At 37.7% G+C, this 18,812-nt stretch overlaps 1 protein-coding gene across 4 annotated transcripts in view; it reads right to left on the reverse strand.

Annotated features, from left to right (window-relative positions):
* Positions 1-18,812, reverse strand: part of MAP3K20 (mitogen-activated protein kinase kinase kinase 20) — a 128,028-nt gene that overhangs the window by 39,824 nt on the left and 69,392 nt on the right. For 3 of the 4 annotated variants that reach the window (XM_090045456.1, XM_090045457.1, XM_090045458.1), the window contains exons 10-12: positions 18,436-18,542; positions 10,822-10,957; positions 689-5,744 (exon numbers count right to left, since the gene is read on the reverse strand). In XM_090045456.1, the coding sequence (XP_089901582.1) occupies positions 5,367-5,744; positions 10,822-10,957; positions 18,436-18,542 (621 nt within the window). In that variant the 3' untranslated portion in view covers positions 689-5,366. Of the gene's footprint in view, positions 1-688; positions 5,745-10,821; positions 10,958-18,435; positions 18,543-18,812 lie in introns of those variants that run through there. The other variant, XM_090045459.1, reaches the window with a different exon arrangement.

Consider the following 18,812-nt stretch of genomic DNA (forward strand, 5'->3'; position numbering starts at 1 on the left):
CTGCACAACTGCTTTCAGAGGAAATACCTTGCTGAGCACACCCCATTGACCAAACCAGTTGGGTCAACTGGCATGTCCTCACATTTGCTCTGCTACCCTTCCTGCTAGAATTTTCTGGGACAAAAATGGTCTCCTTAGATGGAGAGACCCATTGATGTCTGGGCTAAACAGCAGATGGGATAGATAGATTTGACTGCAAGAAGGACACTTCACTGCTGAGCCAGTCTTCCCAACCTACCTAAGTCAGAAAAATACAGGAAAACTGTCTTGTGTCAGTTATATGTAGGATAGGAAACTGATATAGGAAAGCAACACACACCTGGCAAACCATGATGTCCAGTGTGAAAGGGGGGGCCACATTGCTTGCAATAATCAGTATAATTACTGCACTTGAATTCCAAATATGTTAGTGCCTGTGTTTGCCTAATAAGCTTGATATAATATTTATATTATTGAACTGTCTACTGCACAAGCTCAAAATTGCATTCATGACTAGGCAAAGTAACTTTCCAGAGGATTTCCATTTTTATGGGAAGAAAAATAAAGTAACGTAATGTTAAATCTTTTTTAAAAACTAGCAAAGAGAAAATCAGAATAAAGGACTCCGCACCCTGGTTCATCATTGCACACTTGGTAGACTGCAATAAGGACATTGGTATTTCACACAGGAACAAGGATGCATAAAAAATTACTGTCAAAATGTTTATTGCAAAATGGAAGTTTGGAACAAAAAGAAGCAAAAGAAAAAGTTCACATCAAAATAAAATTTCTGACACCAATTGAAAACAGAGAACATTGCATATTCTTTTTTTTTTTAATCTGGAAACTCAAATTCATATTGTGAATAAAGAGGACATCATATGTCAAGTGCCGTAAAGAAAATAAGTGACTCTAAAAGACCTTTCCACACAAGGTTGTAAAACTGCATGTTCCATACACATTATATATTCAGTTTATGCCATAAGTATTTGGACACAGGCTTTGCTCAGCATTATTTTTCAGAAGGGAGGATGACATTTGCTAATTCTGTGAAAATAATTTCTATTCATGTTTCATCTATCACACTTGTTACACAAATAGCATCATTTCCTATTACTTAGTACAAAACATTTTCAGTTGTGCAAAAGCAAAAAAATGCAGTGAACTACATCAGACCTTAAAAGGCAATAAAATATTCTGCACGCAATACAAAAGGTTTAATTAAGGTATGTTACTGGTACTACAGTTCTGAAATTAATTTTCATACATCAGAAAGCTCTATGTAACTTCATAGTATACACTTAGATGAAATCTGGGGAAAAAAGAAAATGCATCTATCTCCAAATTTCTGCTGGTAGATTCAAAGGACTATAAAAATGATTGCATGTCCTATGAGCTTGATTTGCTACATGAAATTTGGAAGAAGAAAGCAGATTCTATCCTGAATAGTAATTAAACCTCTGTCAAGTTAGAGGTCTAGTTAAAAACCTGTAAAAGCTGCCTGATTACAGAAAGGAAGGAACTACAGTACTAAAAAGTACAGTAACTTTGCTATTCATTTGCATGATATGCATGGTGTGAATCTACTGCTGCTGCTTACTATATAAATCATTAATGTTTCAGTATTTATTTGAGAATAACTGTTTTAAGAGCAACAATGAACAAACTCAGTATCTAACAAAAACTTCAAATGATAAATGAAGGACAAAAAACTCAAGAACACAATCATGTGCCAAGGAGCTGTCAAAGTTCATATCAGAAAAACTCTGCCTCTAGTGAGATTAACTCCAAGTACTTCAGTTGCAGTAAACAAATCTGGCCTACTGATTAAGCATATCCCAAACACCCCACAAACTACATAAAATGGATTAAAACAAAGTCCTCAGCATCTAATAAGCATTATACCTCAAAGCAGTTTCAATGCTAAAGCACTTGCAGTGTTACAGTTATGAAAGTGATTAGATTCAAACAGTCAAGCTCAACCTATTTCCTGAACCTTTTCTACTTCTGAAGACATGAGAATGGTGTTACGAGTCAGGAAATACTAAGCTCCAGCCCTAACTCACTCCATAACTTTGGGCAAGTCAAAGGACTAAACTCTGAGTGCCTTATTCAGGTAATCTGCCTGTTTCATGTTAGTTTAAGCATAAGGTCTAAGAACTAAGTAGTTTCAATTTGGCCCTTCTCTGTATCAGTTTCCCTGTCTTCAAGTAGGGTAATAACAATTTATTTTATTTTACCTACCTCACTAGGCTCTCAGAAGACTCCTTATTAAAATTTTGGTTATTGTTCTGAAAACATGTCAACTACTGATTGTTACTAGCATCCAGACACTATGATGGCTAGACATCTTGATAGAGGAGGAAAAAAATAACATGCGCTCACTGTAGAGCAAAAAATAACTATGGAAGATCTAACCGGATTCTGATCTGCCTCCATATCAACAGAACCGTTAACCAAATACTGTTTTTAGAATCTGTTATCTAGCAAGGCTGTTAGATGAAGACAAAGCATAGCTTGATAATCCAATCTCATTTTTTAGTTGAACTGAACAGTCGTTCAAGAAGAATAAAAAATTGACTCGTTAAGCACAGTGAATATTCTAAATAAAAAGCCTATACACAGGAAAGGCCAATAACAGACTTTATCTTAGTGGGTCTTTATTTCACTACAATTCTGATCATTACCTGCTTTCAAAGTGGAAGCAATTAGCCAAATCTATCCCTGTTTCATTAAAAAAAAATAAATCCTAATTCTGAATTTTTTAACTAGCTCTGATCTCTGTGTATCATCTAAAATTTATTATACCCAAGCAACTCAGTTCCACTTCAATGGGAGAGGTATGAGAATATTTTCTACCTTGAGCAGGGTGTTGGACTCAATGACCTCATAAGGTCCCTTCCAGCCCTACTTTCTTATGATCCTATAATTAGAGGACAGAGCTGATTTTGCTTGCTTTATTAAAGAAAAAAATACCTCCATAACATATTAATGGAAGAAAAATTTTATTAGGCTAAGACTAAACGAAAGAGTGGATCTGCCAGTCTCATTAATATCTATATGTATTAGGGTATATAAACTGCTTTGGATTACCAGGTGCAAAGAAAATGAAAAATATCAGTATCAGTATTTAGAAGAGATATTTCTGCATTTAATTGCTCAGTACACAGGGGCAAATTTTGATTTCAGTTAAATCGGTGCAACTCTAAATCACACAGTACACAAATCTTTCTATTTTTCCTGCATGCACATGTGGATATTACAAAAAAAATATTGCTGCAGTAGCTGTTTGCATGTGTGGATGGACAAAAGCATATACCATCTGCATTAGAAGTAGCCAGTTTACTAGTATTTCCTTGTAATTCTATCCTTTGTGGTTTTCAGCCCCTCCCATCTTGCTAAGTTACTTTCTGTTAAGTTTCTAAATGTCTAAGTTTCTACCACTGACACTGTAGGAGCAAACTTCACTTCAACTAGACACAGTAAATTTTTCCAGTAAAAAATTACTGTACTGTTCAACATTTAAATTACAAGTTCTTGCCAGTATGAAAAAAATGTCCTGGATATCAGAGGACTGACATCAACCCAAAACATTTGCATCAGGTAGGAAGAGGGCAGAATCAGGGTCAGATTCTACAGATTTTACACATTTTGAAGGCCTAGTTCTGTGAGGTGCTGTGCACCTTTAGCTATAACTGAATTCAAGGGCAATTCAATGCACCTGGTGCTTCACAGGTTATCAAAATGGTGCTGGACCTCAAAGGCTGAAGCTAGTTACCTCTCACAACTCAAAAATTAGTCCTGTCAATCTATAAGGCTTCTTTTTTTTTAATTCCCCAAGAGTTTTTTCTTGTATTTCCAAACATAGCACACAACGTTCCACACAATTAAGAGATCTCTTTTCAAATCTGCTGTCATTTATGTATCGATTTCTAAGATATTTAGATAAAAGTAACTGTCATTGTATTAGTTTGAGGATGGAATAATCGGCTCTATAATTAAAAATAGCCTTTCAAACTAGTTTTCATAACAGAGATACCAATAACATTGTAAATCGAATTTTTGATTATTCACTCTACTACACCTAAGCTAAAAGGTAATTTTCCCCTTCTTTGGACAACCATTTTAAAGGGTCACTTTCTCCTGCACCAGTGCACAACTGCCTTGGTTTCCCTCTCTCTTTCTGCATTATCACAAAAGAGGTCATTAGGAAAATATAAATACTGCTCTGAATACAGTGAGTGTCAAGTATTTATTGCAACAGATACTTACATTCTGAGTTTTAGAATGATGCATAACAGTGACAATAACTTAAAAATGATTTTACTGCAGAAAAAAAGCTATTGGAAATCTAGCAAACATTCCTTATATCATCCTCCAAGCTTTAACTCAACCCACAGTAGGAGAGCCAAAACAAGTTTACAGCATCCTTTGTAAAGTCTCTCCTGCTCGCTCGTTCTCTCCTTTTGTACAAAAGACAATGATAAGTGGTCTAACAAATACAGTATAATCAAACATTGCTGTAAGTAACCTGAGACCAAATTTTGCTTAGCTACAATGCAATACATCCAGACGGAGCAAGGCCAAAGTTAATGAGGCCTCCAGTGTAACAAAAAATGCACATGTAGATTATAATATCTGCTCTTAGATGCTGAGATCTGACTGTAATTGACCGCGCTAAAGAGTGAATTTCACACACTTAACCCCCCCCGCAAAACACTGTTACAAATGATCTATTACCAGTGATTTTCTGGATACAGTTATTGTTCTTACACTGTGTGTTTAAATTACAACTTTATTTCGCTCAATCAAGCTTTGCCACCTTAGCAATATATTTATTATATCACAGAATACAGCCTTGAGAATGACTGAGAAATCACAAATACAGGAAAAGCAATGTTACTGCATGAATGAGAAAGAGTGGATTTTATACGTAAAACCTGTATGGAAGTACAAATATATTAATATGTTCAACAATAAAATTAGTGAGTAAAACTATAGCAACACAAAGAAAAGCAATGGATGTCTTTTTAAAAATGATATGTGTTAAAAGTTTCCCCCAGTGTTTTCTAATCTTAAATATATTGAGCTATAGTTTCTGTAATCAGGCACCCAGGATTGCAGCTAACACTATGAAAATTAGGTAAAAACACTATATCTCAACTTGTTTTGAAAGTTTAGTTCCAAATTTCAGCAAAGCAGAAACAGGCAAACACAAAAATAACATGTATTTTTACATACAAATATGACTGGCCTAGAAAACAGAGTGCTATTGCCTTTGTTTCTTTTACAGGGTTTAAACGGACCAAAATGACAGGATAGCTTTCTAAAACATGATTGTTTTGCTTTGCTAGAAACAAATTTTAGATTCAATTAGGTTTCTGATTTCACTCACTACTATCATCTGAATCATCAAAATAATCATCATCGTCGTCATGATCATCATCATCTGACCAGTCGAATTCACTGAAACCCACAGCCATGTTGATTTTCTTCCCCCTTCTCAGAGAGGTGCTTTTAGAAGAATTCTTTTTGGCTTGCATGTTTATCTGCATTCCAGAATGCAGGACAGATCCTGCTTGGTTCATAGAGAAGATATCCCCAAAGCCCGTCATCATCAAGGCCTTCAGACTTTGGTTCATGCCAGCAACCTCCCCGTTACTTGTTGCTGTGATCTGACATGACATCTCTGCACTGTTTGACTCCTCTGTTTTAGATTCAAAGTAAGACTCCTCAGACATTCTTGCAGCAATAGGTAAGAAAAACTATTTAAAGGAGGAAAGGACAGAGTAAAAAAGGAAAGTTAGAACCAATTTAAATCAAGGAAAAAGAAAACACCATATTAGTTGGCAATAAACAGAAAGTATAATTATTAGTAAATTAAAAAAAAAACCCAAAGCTCAAGTAAGAGTTCATTAAAATAGAATTGTCTTAATTCTTTTAAAATGAGAGCACAAAAATCACCAGTGTGCGCAAAGAACCACAGGCAGTACAGCTTTCATGTTGCAAAAAGATTCCAGCTTTTGAATCCCTCATTTTGCAAGAAATAAAATGGTTTACAACATTTTTTACTCAGGGAGAGCATAGGAGCACAGATACAGAGAGGAGTCTTGAGTGACCTGCTTGGTTTTAACTCTCCGAACTAAAGGGTAAGTCAGCTTATAGTTAAAAGAACCCAAATGAGTCCCAAAGTCTGGCGCAGAGTGAAATGTTTTTGTCTGTGTCAGATTATGTTAGATACTTATAATCAGAGACAAATCTCTCTCCCACTTTGGTAGGAGAAGGGTGAGTAGATTTGTTTGGGCTGCTAGTAAATTGCTTCTATAAACCACTTACATATTTTTTTATTCACTGATATCAACCTGTACTTGGTGTTTGTCTGTATACCCTGAGCACATGGCATTTCCCTGACCCAGTTTGTTACCATTTGTTTCCACAAAAATGAAACATGTCATTTTCAGATAAATAATGATTAATGCCCCTTCAAGAAGGCCACATTAGCAGTAGTAACCTCTGACATACTTGCTGTCCACAGGGAGTCAGAGTGCTGGCATCTAGTCCCAAATTAAGCCACCTACTAAAGGAGCAGCAAAGGAGCAGCTTCTGCTCCTGGACTGCTGAAGCGGCCTTTAAAGCTGTTTTCTGCCTGAAATTCATAGTTGTCCACGCCTTTCTTAATCTGATCGTTTCTACTCAATCTGTTTGCTACTAGGGGAATTATTGTAATCATATGCATGCTAGTTTGTCAGACTCTTCAGAAGAAAGAGAAAAATGGAGCAAAAGATCATAGTTTCTCATCAGTGCCATGTCACTGGTGAATCTTCATTTTAAAAGAATATATGCTTGTCTTCTCAGTTCAGATTTCCCCCACACATAAATACATTCTCCTGTACCTTAATTAAAATTAATGCCATAATAAAGACTTAAAAAATGAAAAGTTAGGGAGGTGGAAGGATAATGAAGCTAATAATACATCTTACATTATGCTTTCTGTCTACGAATGACAGGATGCTTCCTATTTATACTTCAGTTCTATGTTGTAGAATATATTGTTGAAAAAAAGATCACATGACTCATCTTCTAACACTTAATCCTTACTCAACACAAGAGAACCAATGGCTTCTATTTATCAGCGAAAGATCAAACCTACTGCATATACTATAACTGCCCAGCATGTATTAAAAGTTATACCCCTGGGTCTTACATGGTGTATAGCAATATACATCTTGACAGCAATATTAGGATTTTATTCACATTCTTTATTCATGGGAAGAATTCAAATTTACAAGAGCTACTACACTCCCTTCCTTTACATGCCTCTCTCTAGTTTCTGTGGTGATACTTAAGTAACACTTGACAACGGATGGGCAGCTGATGTACTGTAGCTGTGGCTCATTATGCTAATCATAATCATCTCACTGTTACCTTGCATTCCTCCATTATTTATTGTATCCACAGCTATCTTTTGTCATATACAAAGATAAAGAGCTCTCTGGGGCAGAGCCCATCTTTAACTTGTGCATGTACAGTGCCTAGCACAACAAGGTCTGATCTACAGCTAGGGCTTTCATTTACTTCCATTATATAAACTAATGATAATATTTTTAAAAGCCAGGTGCACTTGTAAGTGAATCACACTATGGATAAACATAGTGTTTGTTTCTGCCCCTCATCAACTGCTCCAAGATTCCTCCCGCTACCAAAACCAGCTCAGCAACCCACCCATTTCCTTCACAGTTTCCTTTTCTCCTTGAAAAGGATGTCCCTGTTTCTGAACGGATTTGTGCAGCAGGAATATTGTATTCTCCAAACAGGGCCGAGATTCCTTTGTGCTGCAGTGCTTTACAAGAGACATTGTGGCTGCCAGCACAAAGGACTCTGCAGAATATTAGATTCAAAGGTACCTGCTGCATAAAACAGAGCAGAAGCAGGGTCGGGGGGGGCATTAATCTGTCAGAAGAGTGCTCAGGAGAGGCTGCCTAAAATGTGACAGTTTATCCAGTCTATGCCTAAAACTGTCCTTGACCCCCGGAACAATTTTTTTGCATTCGTTCCTGTACCTTATAACATGTTCTTAGTCTCAAACGCATAATCTTGCTTCACTTAGAGTAGATGAGGGCTATGCAGATAAAGATATCAAACTGAAGTTGAGTTTGGGGTTTTCTGCCTTCAAGCAAACTTAATTAACAGACTTTATATAGGTGGTGCTCAGTCTTTTGGCCATGCAGGGGCCAATTGCAACAAATCTGATTTGGGCCACACCAAATCCAGACCTTACAGACACCAAGCTCAATGTCCTGCATTAAGTACCTGCGAGTTATTCAAATTAACACTTTGCTTCAGAACAACCATGGCTAATTTGATCTAATGGCCATTTAACCTGGACTGCACCTGTTTTGTTACAGACTGAGCCAGTATGTCTCGCACCAAACTGGCTGTCTATTTTTAGCCCTCCCTGCCACCCGCTCCCTGCTGCCCCAATTGGCCCTGCCCAGCCTTACGCTGCCCAAGTTGGCCCTGTTTACTCAATCTAGCATGGCGGATTCCTCCACAGGGCTCCCCCGGCTTTGGAAATTGGACAACAGGGTAGTAACAGTTAGCTGCCCCTGCTCCGCTGCTGCAAAATTCTGGGGCCCACAGGGAGCCCTGCAGACCAGATCCTGTCTCAAAGACCAGATCTCTCCCATGAGTTGAGCGCACATTTTACACAAATTTTCATTTTACACACTGAAAAACTGAGGGACGGACCCTCTGAAACACTCTGTTGGATAGAGGAGGAGAAGAATCCTGTGGCCATGTCAAGGAGTCACTGCAGTCAGTGGTTTGTGGCCTTCCAGATGGGTGTAAGATCACACACTTCAAAACTAATGGACCTCAGAGACTTGTGAGGTCAGAATATCCAACTCAGTATATATCCTGGACTCCTCTCACCCTAAGTCTTGAAGTCTCTGCCACGTGGAACTGTCACAATGCAGATCCCAACAGCTCTGAAAAGCAGGGCACCTTTTGTAGTGATACGGGTCTATTCTTTCTCTTTCCATTTGTTTTAGGCTTTCCCTTTTGAACACCATTTTAATCATATTCATTTTCTTTTAAGTCTCCTAATGTACATCAGCAAGATGCGCTTTTAGTAAAAGTATATAAATTAGCACTGAGGAGAAGGTAACTTGCCATTAAGTAAACACACCTAATAGACCAGGGCAAGTATTTATGCCTATGCAAAAATTTGAAAACAGTTTTTTTTAGCTTCTCCACTACAGCAATACAAAAGATCATTAAAGGTATCTGAAATATAAGCCCATACATTTCACATTGTTCTCAAACTCCTCTTACAAAAAGAAGCTGCATTAATGCACTAGGAGAGTCAGATTAATGTTATGCAGAAATAAAGTCCATGCCAAGTAGAATATACCTTAGCACAATCCTTCATTCTTTCAGAACACTAGCCACAAGTGAAAACGGAAGTGATGAGTAACTGCAGCAGTTAAAAATTAATAATAAAAGATCCTAAGCATGTTGCTCATGAAGAGTTTCTCTCATTAAGGCTGTGTCTCATGCTTTGCTCTGCATAGATGACAGCCCACAGCTCACTTGCTGGAAGTTTGCTGGTGTTAAACCAAGCATGTAGATACTGGGTATAGGACGTACAGTGTCTGTGTAGATGACAGCCCACAGCTCAGTTGCTGAAAGTTTGCTAGTGTTAAAGCAAGCATGCAGATACTGGGTATAGGACAAACAGTATCTAGGTATAGGAAAACATTCATTCTTCATTACATTACTACACATTCATCACTGGAAAATGTATGCAACTTCTTTCATACTATGTTAATAAGCTGTGCCTCAAAACTAAGTTGTAAGCAAGCTGGGTTGTCTAGAATATTTCTATGCAAAAAAAAAGATTAAATTGGGCATAAGGGAATCAAAGTCCTGCAATCTCAACCTGGTATAGTCCTGCTTTGAGCAGGGGGTTGGACTAGATGCCCTCCTGAGGTCCTTTCCAACCCTAATTTTCTATGATTCTGTCCGTTTTCCCTAATACTGTAAATACAAGTAGAAACATATTTTTCTGTTCTAACATGCATACTCAGGCCATATTGTAGTGCTCTCTCTCACAGAACTCCAACAGAAATTACAGAGTCTTAGCCTCTATAAAAAATATGGGATAATAGTGAAAATGCTCGCCTTATTTATTCATAAAAAATCAGACACACCTTCAGTTTTGAAATAATTCACATTTACAAGTACAAATATGTTAGCAGGACTCATAAAATGAAATCTAAAATCATCTAGTATTTCTGGCCTTCTAGTCCATATAATACAATACATTTTGGTTTTGCTCTTACGAAAATGAATTAGTGAGCATTCTAAAGCTTTTTCTCCAATCAACATAAATTATTACTTTGGGGGCTCAACTCCACATTCATTCAGTTGCAGTCCTTGAATCATGACTTTATTGAATAGGTTGGTTTGAATATAAAAATCAAAAATCTTATAAATTCTAGTAACTGAGGTTAACAACACAAATGTATCATATTGTCATCAAGTGTAATATCGAACATAGCTCAAATAGTATCATTCTTGTGTTTAAGCCACAAATATTTAAGCTGAAAACTATCATTAAATAAACTAGAAGAGCTAAAAAAACATTGATAGCACAATAAATTATGTGCAATGCATTGGGCAAAAGACTACCATTTGAGCTTAATACAATAGGACTATAGAAACAAATGGAGGACACGGTGGTAATCTTTTCATAGAACATCCCTAGCCCTAGAGTCATTCAGATGACACACAAAGCTTGTTTTTGGAATCAGAGGAAAAGGTGAATTACTTCATACTTACAGGAGTATTGGACTGTTCTGTTAACTTCTGCTCCCACATCCTTAAACGTTTCTCCCGTTCCTTTAGTTCCTGCTCTTTAAAGCTCAGATCACGCTCCAATTTCTTTAGTCTCTCTAAAGTTGCCTCAATTTCACATCTGCACAGAAACAATTTATTAAGTCTCGTCCTTTCCTGACAGATATAAATTGTTCACAATTTCCACATGAACATTAATTAAATGTGAAAGGCTGAAAAGTACAATACTAACTCAAGCAATACATTTAATTACCAAAATACAAAATCTTTCAGAGCCTTAAGAATAACAGGTAATGTTTACATTTAAAAATAAACCAGGATGCCTTACTAAATAAAAAAATAAGAGAGTAAAATCCCTTTTCCTTTGAACATAATGAAATATGATGCCATCGCTGAAGGAAATTGGGTTAAGAAATTATAATGGGGCAACCAAAAGAATTTCTGTGTGTGTAGGTTAATAACCCCATTTGCTTTAAGTCTATACCTTGGCTATAAACATTATTTGGGCTCATGGTTGTCATAGACTGCTTTAGTACCACAGCATTTTCCTTCCACCTTCCTTACTACCATTTCTCAAGGTTGTTATGTAACAATGATTTAATTCTACCCTATTTAAAATAAGATATGGTTTGCGCTGCATACTTTGGATTAAGAACATAAGAGATATCCTACTGGGTTAGACCACAGGTCCATCTAGCCCAGTATCCTTTATCTCCCAGTGGCAAAGGATAGATACTAGAGGGAAAGTATTTATGCAGGGCATACCAAGACTGATCTTCTCCCTGACCCTGTTCCTTTTCAGCTTTCAGCATTTAGAGAACTAGGAAATTAGGAAATCTGTAGGTTGCAGCCCACACTATCATGTTTAATACCCAATGACGGACCTATCCTACATGAATTTATCTAATCCTCTTTTGAAACAGATTCAGCTCTCAGCTTCTACAACATCTTGTGCTAATGAGTCCCACAAGTTAATTGCATGCTGGGTGAAAAAGAATTTCCTTCTGGTTTAAACCTGCTATCTAATAGTACATTTATTCACAAACCACAGGGTCCCAAATAAGAAATGCACCTTTCTTTGGGAAGGCAGAATAAAGGAAAAAAGATCTTTCTTTGAAAACAAATAATTTAATATAAGTGATGAAATGCAACAAACCATTTTGTTCTGTTCAGGATGGCACATGTTCACACATGCTACAAAACTGATTCAGCAAGCATGGTGATATAGCATAACTACACAACCGGAAATTACAGGAGGCCTATGTGAAGTGTTGACACCTACTAATACATGTACTTTTAACCAAACTGTTCAGAAATCAGTCTACACATTCCAATTTTCAATAACTAATTTTCAGGAGAAAGGTTTATTTCACATCTGAACTTTCCCTGTTGGTATACTGGATACAAAGACTGGTTTGGATACCCTCTTTTAAGCCAGCTTTGATTTTTAAATCCAATTTGTACCCATGGGGCACTCCTTCAGTTTTTAAATAATGCACACTTACAAGTTCAAAAATGTTAGCAAGACTCAGAAAATGCAGTCATGACTTCTCTGCATTTTCTACTTTTGTAGGAAGATGGGAAATTATTTGACAAATGGAAGTATCATTGCTTATTTATAAATTATAATCCTTTCCCAGTCATTCACTGTTGGCCTTGGAAGGCTTAGAAAAACCAAAGTTATTGGTCTCCTGAATTGTAGGACGATCTCAGATCCTGTAAATCTTGCAAATCTTTACAGCTAGTTCTGTAAAGCTGTAAGGGTTGGTTTATTTACTAAGTCTTACAACCTCTTTAGACGAATATAGGAGGTCAGGAAGTGACAGGAAATTTTTTAAAAAAATGTATGAATGACATTATTAGTCTCACATATCATGTCATGTATACTGTTTTATCTGCTCTGTTCACCATAGGATAATTTGAGGACACTTGTTAGCACTGCTTTTGTTAGTTTATGTCTCAACTTTATTACTACTTATCTGTAGCTTTACACATTTTAAAATATGTAAATTATGGTTTTCTCTTAAATAAAATTCTACAACAGGAAAGTCCCAGTAACAATAGCTTTCCATATGTCAAAAGCCTACTGTGTACTGTAATTATCTCTCTTCATTAGACAGAATCTTCTCTTATAATAAAAGGTCAGTCTGTGAAAACAGCTGCATTCTGAAAAATAATTCCACTGTATAATAAAACAGTGTAATTAAAAAGAAAGCTACCATACATTGCCCAGTTAATGAGTCTTAGTTCATAAATATAGCAGTTTGAAACATACATTATAGGACATGTGTACTTGTTCCTGTAGTTCTGCAGTTTGATCTTGCTTTCTTGATTTTCTTGAACCATCTCATTATACACTCTCAAATAACATACACTATCTTATTTATAAATGATACAAGCAACAACTATGACTGGTATTTGGTTTTTTTACTTTTGTATTGTCACTGATGTTTCATAATAGGTAACATTACAACAGTACCAGAATAGTGGCTAAAAAAAAAGGGAAGAACGGTTAAATAGTATACATGAAGAAATGTACCTTTTTTTTCAGTTTAATTATGCACAGTATAAACTATCAGTGCACGGATAGTAAAAACTTTCCCTACCAAAATAAAAGAAACTTGAGAAAAAACTTCATTTTGGGGAAAGTCAAATAATCTCCTAATGATAAGTGTATGCTGCTAGTCCAGGGATACTTAATAAGAAACAAATGTTCTTCAAGACAATATGAGATTGTGACAATTCTTAGCATAATGAGACATGCATTATGTTTAGATAATAATAAAAGAGACATATTAAAGGGGAACAAAAATGTATCTTTGTCAGCTCTGTACAAAATTAACTCTTTCCCTTTCTCCCATACCAGTCAGAGCCCTGCTAAGTCCTAATGAAGAAGTGTGTATATACTCCATGTTATAGCACAGACACCTTTTGATATGGCAGAACACTGTACAAAACTAAAAAGGGTGCCCTGCTCCTTTGAGCTAGGGAAAGATGTTCAACTTTAGCCAGGGAAAGACGTTTTAACTTGCTTACATATTATTTCAAAAAGCCCAAGCCTGAATTGATTCAATCTTTGCATGTTAGTCTAACTTGCAGAGAGTGAATCAGTTTCCAGATGGATAAACATTCCCTTTGTATTGAGGAAATGCAGGCACATGCCTGCAGTGGCTCTAGCCAGAAGCCTGGGGGCGCTATAAAAGCCCTCCATTCCGCAGGGAAGCCTCCCCTCCCCTGCTGCCATGGTTTTGAGAGTGGGCTGTTTGAGGCTGTCTGGACCCAGAGGAAAAGCTTTTCCCCCTGATTCTCCCCCATCATTGCAGGGTAGGGAGGGAGGGTCCTATGGGATGCTGTGCAGCCCCAGACAGGGACTCTTCCCACCACTTCTCCCCACTCCCCAGGGCAAGGGGAGGCTCTGTTCTCCCTCCTCCTCCTCCCCCAAGAGGGGCAGTGGGAGCACAGAGCTCAGCTGGGCAGGGTGGGGGGGGTAGGGACCCCCACAAGCTCCCCCCATGGCATGCAGCCCCCACTGACTAGCAGCAGCAGCAGGTGGGGAGTTCAGGGTGTTCATGCTTCCCCCATTCCCTGCTTCACAGGTCCCCACACTCTGCTGGGAATGGAGCGAGTCCTGCCCCCTGCTTTTGTGCAGAGTCCAGCACAGGGCTTCCCCTTTGCAAGTGTGGAGCTACAGGCATGCGGTGCAGAATGCCCATCCAGCACCTCACTGTTTCCCTCTCCACACTGGGAGGAGGAAGAGGGGGAACAGTCCCACCCAGCACAGAACAGAGCCCCTCTCTGCACCCTGCGGGACAACCAACTCAGCATGGCCCCATTAAGGTGAAGGGGGCAGGGAGAAGAGTTAATTTTTCCCTCCATCCCTTCTCTGCAGCCGGGGTTTACCAGCTCCAGGGGCAACCGCTGCAGCCCCCTCCCCTCTGCTTCCCAGCAAACAGACTGACCCCGGCTGTTGTGGGGGAAGAGCAGAAGAAGGGAAAAATTAACTTCCTCCCTGCTTACTTCACCGTAACGGAGCTATGTCTTTTCATTGTCTCTGCTAGGAAATGGTCCCTGCTTCGGCTGGACAGCAGAGGGGCAGGGTCAGTCCTGCGGATGAAGCAGACAGCCCCGCCCAGCCCAGAGAGCATGCCGGGATGCTGGGGACTCTGGTTTAACTTAAACCAGGAAGGGGGCTGGGACAGACATTGCATAAACCAGTTTGAGCCAAATCAGTTAAATCTGATACTACATTCAATCAAGTTTATCTCAAGCTAGCTTTGGCCATTTTGAAACTGGTTTATGTATACTGAATGTCTATTCTGTTACAGGTTTAAGTTTATGATTATTAATTATATTAATATGCAGTGCATCCTGCCATATACCCCCACCTCAGTTTTGTTTTTTTGGCATGCCGGCACTCCACCGCCTTACAAGGTAGACACGGTTTTTTCGGTACTCTGGCCAAAAAAACTTTGCCTACCCCGACACAGACCATGTGACAGAGTGTAACTTTCAGTTCCAAGGCCGTACTATCCCCTCCCAAAAGGAGTATTTCCAGGGGAAAGGGAGGGACTTCCAGGGGCAAAGAGTAGGGGTTAGGGAGCGGGACTTCCAGCCACAAGATGTGACTGGAAAAGGGGCAACTGTTAAGGGGCAAGGCTACCCATGCAGCCCTCGACAGCTTACCAAAATTCGTTAAGTAGCCCTCCAGCCAAAATAATTCCCCACCTCTGCCCTAGGGTTTCAAGGAGAAAGAGACATCCCTCACTTCTCCTTTTGTTACCAAACTTTCCTATGAATCCTGTAGCCAATTAACAACCATGCTCTCTAAGTTTTGACAGCTCCCCTTTCAGCTGCAGCTGGTTTAACCTTCTACCTGGAAGTTTTTCAGGGTGTATTTATGTGAGAACACATGAAAATTAAGCTGAACTAGTCAAAAGGGTGAGTTTTAACTGCATTTTGTTGAAGCACACTGAACTTTCATGTGGAAGCAGATATTAAATTCATATCTTTAGTTAATCTGGCATCATTTTCCAGAAAGTCACCATACAAGCATCCTCCTATGCACAGGCATGCATCAGAGTCCATGTTGTCACATAAGGGGTAGGACAATTCATTTCCCCCTTATCTTATGAAATGGTATCAACCATGTTCCCTATTTTGGACCTATTTCTACAACTCTACTTAATCCAAATTATAGGCAAGTCATTCTCAAATCATAAAAAGGTTTATTTTCCTTTTTAAAACCTCTGCTGAAAAATTATTAAATTTAGTTTTACCACCACTCACTACCTTTGTTTTAATCCCCTTTCATGGCTTAATAAAAGCAGCAACACTTTTTACTTTAGTGCCTTTTATTTAAAAATACATTCACTGTTCCTCAAGATGCAAGTTTCTTCACAACAATATTAAATAGTCATAAAATAGCTGAGCTGCTTGAAGAAAATTTCTGAAAAGAGAATAAATGTCCTAAAAAAAAGTTTAATTGTACTGAATGTGAATTAAACACACTTCTGTTCTGCTAAATGGACCAGGTGAAACTAAATATTTGTTTCGCTCTCGCAAGAACCTGAGTACCTATCCACTTCTGGACTATTAGCAGATCCACTGTAACAAATTTGATCCATCTACCTTCTTATATGGATCTTCATATTCAGTAATGCAAACAAGATAAATCAAAATGATAAAAGGGAACAAATACCAATACAGAAGTCAGACTGATTTTTCCAAAGTGGTAAAATAACATAAAAATTCTGGCATGCCATGGTCACACAATAAATTCCCACTATGGGTGGGATTTATTCTTCCAACATTATTTGCATAACTCTGTTTTAAAAAAATACAGGATAGATAAAATACCAGCCCATAAATCTACAAGAATCATGGTGTCCTGAAAACATATACTTATCCCAAAATAATTTAGTAGATCCCTATTTTGGATACTGTAACAAACAAAATTTACTCCTAACTCTTCCCAACAGGGGAAGAGGAAGGGATATGAGAAATAAACAGGTATCTTGGATTCTTCTAAAAAAAAACAAAATTAGAAAAAAATAGAATATAGTTGAATGTACTTCACACACAAAGGGAAAAATTAACTGTAAGCACAACAGATTCTTTCAACAGTCTAGATTAACATTCAATAACCAAATAATATTTTATGGATTCGGCTCACCAGTAGGTTAAATTTTATTTCTGTACAAGGTACCTCAATAGCAACTCTCAGAGTCTTATATATAGATATAACTAATATAGAGATATTAGAGTTTGAGAGTTGATAACAAGGAACCTTGTACAGAAATAAATTTTAACCTATTAATAAGCCAAGGTATATCTATATCTGTAGTTTGCATTTTATATCAGCAGATGGCGCAAAGCATTAGCGTGCTGTATTGAGAGCTGTGCTGCAGTTATCAGATTCTCTGCTGAGTCAGTGGAGGAATAATGTCAGCTCTAAAACACGCTATTTATACTGTCATCATGTGACCTGGCTCAAACGTCCCATCTTGTGGTCACTTTTTCCACTTGTGCAATAAGATTTTCTAGTGATCGATTCTCTTTTATAATTCACTAAAAAAATCTTTGAGATTTTGGTTTTGTTTAAAGCTCATTTCAATGTTCCTGTGCCCCTTCCCCCCCCATTTAAGTTTTCTTGAATGTTTTTTTTGCTTGTATCAAGATATGCAGGCACAGAATACTTTGATGTGTGTGCTTCCAGCTTACCTGGACTGTAGCCAACGTTTCTTAATATAGACAGCAGCAGAATCATCTGGTAACAATCCTTTCTGCCAGCCCAGATCTGTTTTCAATACTCTTTTCCAAATACTAAGTAATATTATGAAGCATAAAGCCTTTTTACTGAGAAACAGGCTTTTGGAACATTTATGCTATTTCTTTATAAACACATAAAATAGACTGAAACTTTAATAATAAAACTGAGAAACAATTTCTGAGGCTCTTAACTTGGTCTCCATTTTGTAAGCATGCAATCATAAGCTGATAGAATTACTTGCAATGTGTGTACACTGCTGTAAGTAATGAAGTTAGATTAGTGCATTTGATCATATGGACACACAACAAAGATGCACAGTGCACACTTAAACTGCTGCGTGCACAAAGTTACAGAACCAAATAGAGAATTGTTTCAAAAGAATGATCTTTTGTGCCCTCTCCTTCAGTAAAACCTATCTTGCACACACATGAACACAGAGAGCTTTTTAATAAGATGGAGATGAACCACCTTCACATTAGAAACAAAAAGCACATACTCTTATTTTAGGATATGAATGACAAAAGCCATAAGCATTTTTGCTACCAAACAAGTAGAATAGTTTGATTCTATTGGTTCATAATATTCCACAACATTCTAGGCATTCTTGAAAAAATAGCAAGGTGAAATATGTTCTAAAAGTATTTGAAGACCAATAATTTATACTCAGAAGGAGGGTACCATCTTGACATTTCGAGCCTAATTTCTGTTTGGTAACCCAGATATCAGCCACACAGTTTTAGCACTTAATCTTTTGTAAAGAGTTTTAACTTGCTTACATCATATTTCAAATGAACAGTATAGCATGTCCTTTCCAAAACATTAAAACATACCTCCATTCAGCCTTGTTATGCAGGAATGAGTTACATTGGTCTGGAAGGTTTCTGTCGTTTGACATGGATTCCAGAATTGAAATGATCTGCTTGAAAGATAGCCTTTTCTGAGGACAAAGACAACAGATTAAGGTTTTGTTTTCATACTTGACTAAGTAAAAATATTAACAGTTTCTTTTGGTGAAACTGCAAAAACATGGCTGTGAACAGCACAGAGACTGGATTTCTGCCTACATAATTATCAGGTGTTCAACTCAGAGAAAATATAATTTCTAAAGACATAAATGTAACTGCATATTTTTATATTTTCTTTAAAGATGTGAGCCTGGAAACCGGTAACCACCAACAGAATAGGGCCCCAGCCTTGGGCCCTTTGC

This window comes from Crocodylus siamensis, chromosome 4 (genome assembly GCF_052110815.1).
Source record: "Crocodylus siamensis isolate JL-2025a chromosome 4, ASM5211081v1, whole genome shotgun sequence".
Lineage (NCBI taxonomy): Eukaryota > Metazoa > Chordata > Crocodylia > Crocodylidae > Crocodylus > Crocodylus siamensis.